A 1075-nucleotide genomic window follows, 5' to 3' on the forward strand; every position below is an offset into this window, starting at 1 on the left:
AGGTACCTCAATGAGATTACTCAAAGTCTCTCCTTTAACATCATTCATCTTGGCGGAGAGAATGAGACAGGCACCAGCAATCAACTTTCGATTCTGCTTGTTTACAATGGTCTTGAGTATCAGCCTTTCAAAGTAAACATAAGCTTGTGCCACTGTGAGGAGGTCTATGTCACAGTCTTGCCTGGCGATCTTCAGCATTTCACGTTTTAAACTGGAAACCACATTTTAGATATTATCAAACATGCTTTATATCTGGAAAAGCCTTGTCCTCTTATAAATAAGTCTTAACAAGTTTCACTTACCAGTCACTAACATGATAAAGTATACAGCACTTTTTTCAGATAAAATCATTAAAACTAACATGAGACACAAGTAAAAAATAAAACTCCCTTACCTTCGTAATTTACTTAAAGTCAACTGTATATGAGGAAATTTTCCACGGAACTTGTCATTTAACTCCTTTTTCAATTCTGAAGGTTTAGTATAATCCATAACAGATGTCTGAAACAACAGAAAAAGTTAGACCTTCAAGTCACCCTATAGATAAAATTATACAAACAATTATTTAAATCAACTAGAGAATCAACAATCGTGACATACCATGTAGGATGGAAACCGCAGCAATTTGCGATGCTTGCCAGCCCGTAACTCAGGATCATCGAGCATATTTGGCACATACTGTATACTTGCTGCATGACCAACAGTTGGGCAACGCCATTCTTCCAAGTCACAAGCACAACCTGTGTAGGCAGTGAAATAAATAAGAATCCCATGTCTTAACATAGAAATAAAAAAATTGATAAAAATTCAATACTTTTATGTAGTTGAAAAAAAGTAAACATATATATTACATATTTCTTACACTTGAACTCCTTATATTAACTTATTACAAAAATGATATATTAGAAACGTTAAAATTATCAATTTTACTTTTCTTAGTTATTATCAGTGATAAGTGTGAGTAATCATTCAAAAAAAATTGTGTCAGAGATATATATGTAGTGGGAGAAATATAGAAAACTGAAGATGGGAGGAGAGGGTGTAAGGGGGAAAAAAGGGGAGGAAAGGATGAGAG

At 34.0% G+C, this 1075-nt stretch overlaps 1 protein-coding gene across 2 annotated transcripts in view; it reads right to left on the reverse strand.

Annotated features, from left to right (window-relative positions):
• The window catches only part of LOC119585194 (CDK5 and ABL1 enzyme substrate 2-like), a 16879-nt gene that overhangs the window by 762 nt on the left and 15042 nt on the right, over nucleotides 1–1075 (reverse strand). For both annotated transcript variants that reach the window (XM_037933844.1, XM_037933843.1), the window contains 3 exons: nucleotides 601–740; nucleotides 395–501; nucleotides 7–211 (listed from right to left, as the gene is read on the reverse strand). In XM_037933844.1, coding sequence (XP_037789772.1) covers nucleotides 7–211; nucleotides 395–501; nucleotides 601–740 — 452 coding nt within the window. The remainder of the gene's footprint in view (nucleotides 1–6; nucleotides 212–394; nucleotides 502–600; nucleotides 741–1075) is intronic.

This window comes from Penaeus monodon, chromosome 19 (assembly GCF_015228065.2).
Source record: "Penaeus monodon isolate SGIC_2016 chromosome 19, NSTDA_Pmon_1, whole genome shotgun sequence".
NCBI lineage: Eukaryota > Metazoa > Arthropoda > Malacostraca > Decapoda > Penaeidae > Penaeus > Penaeus monodon.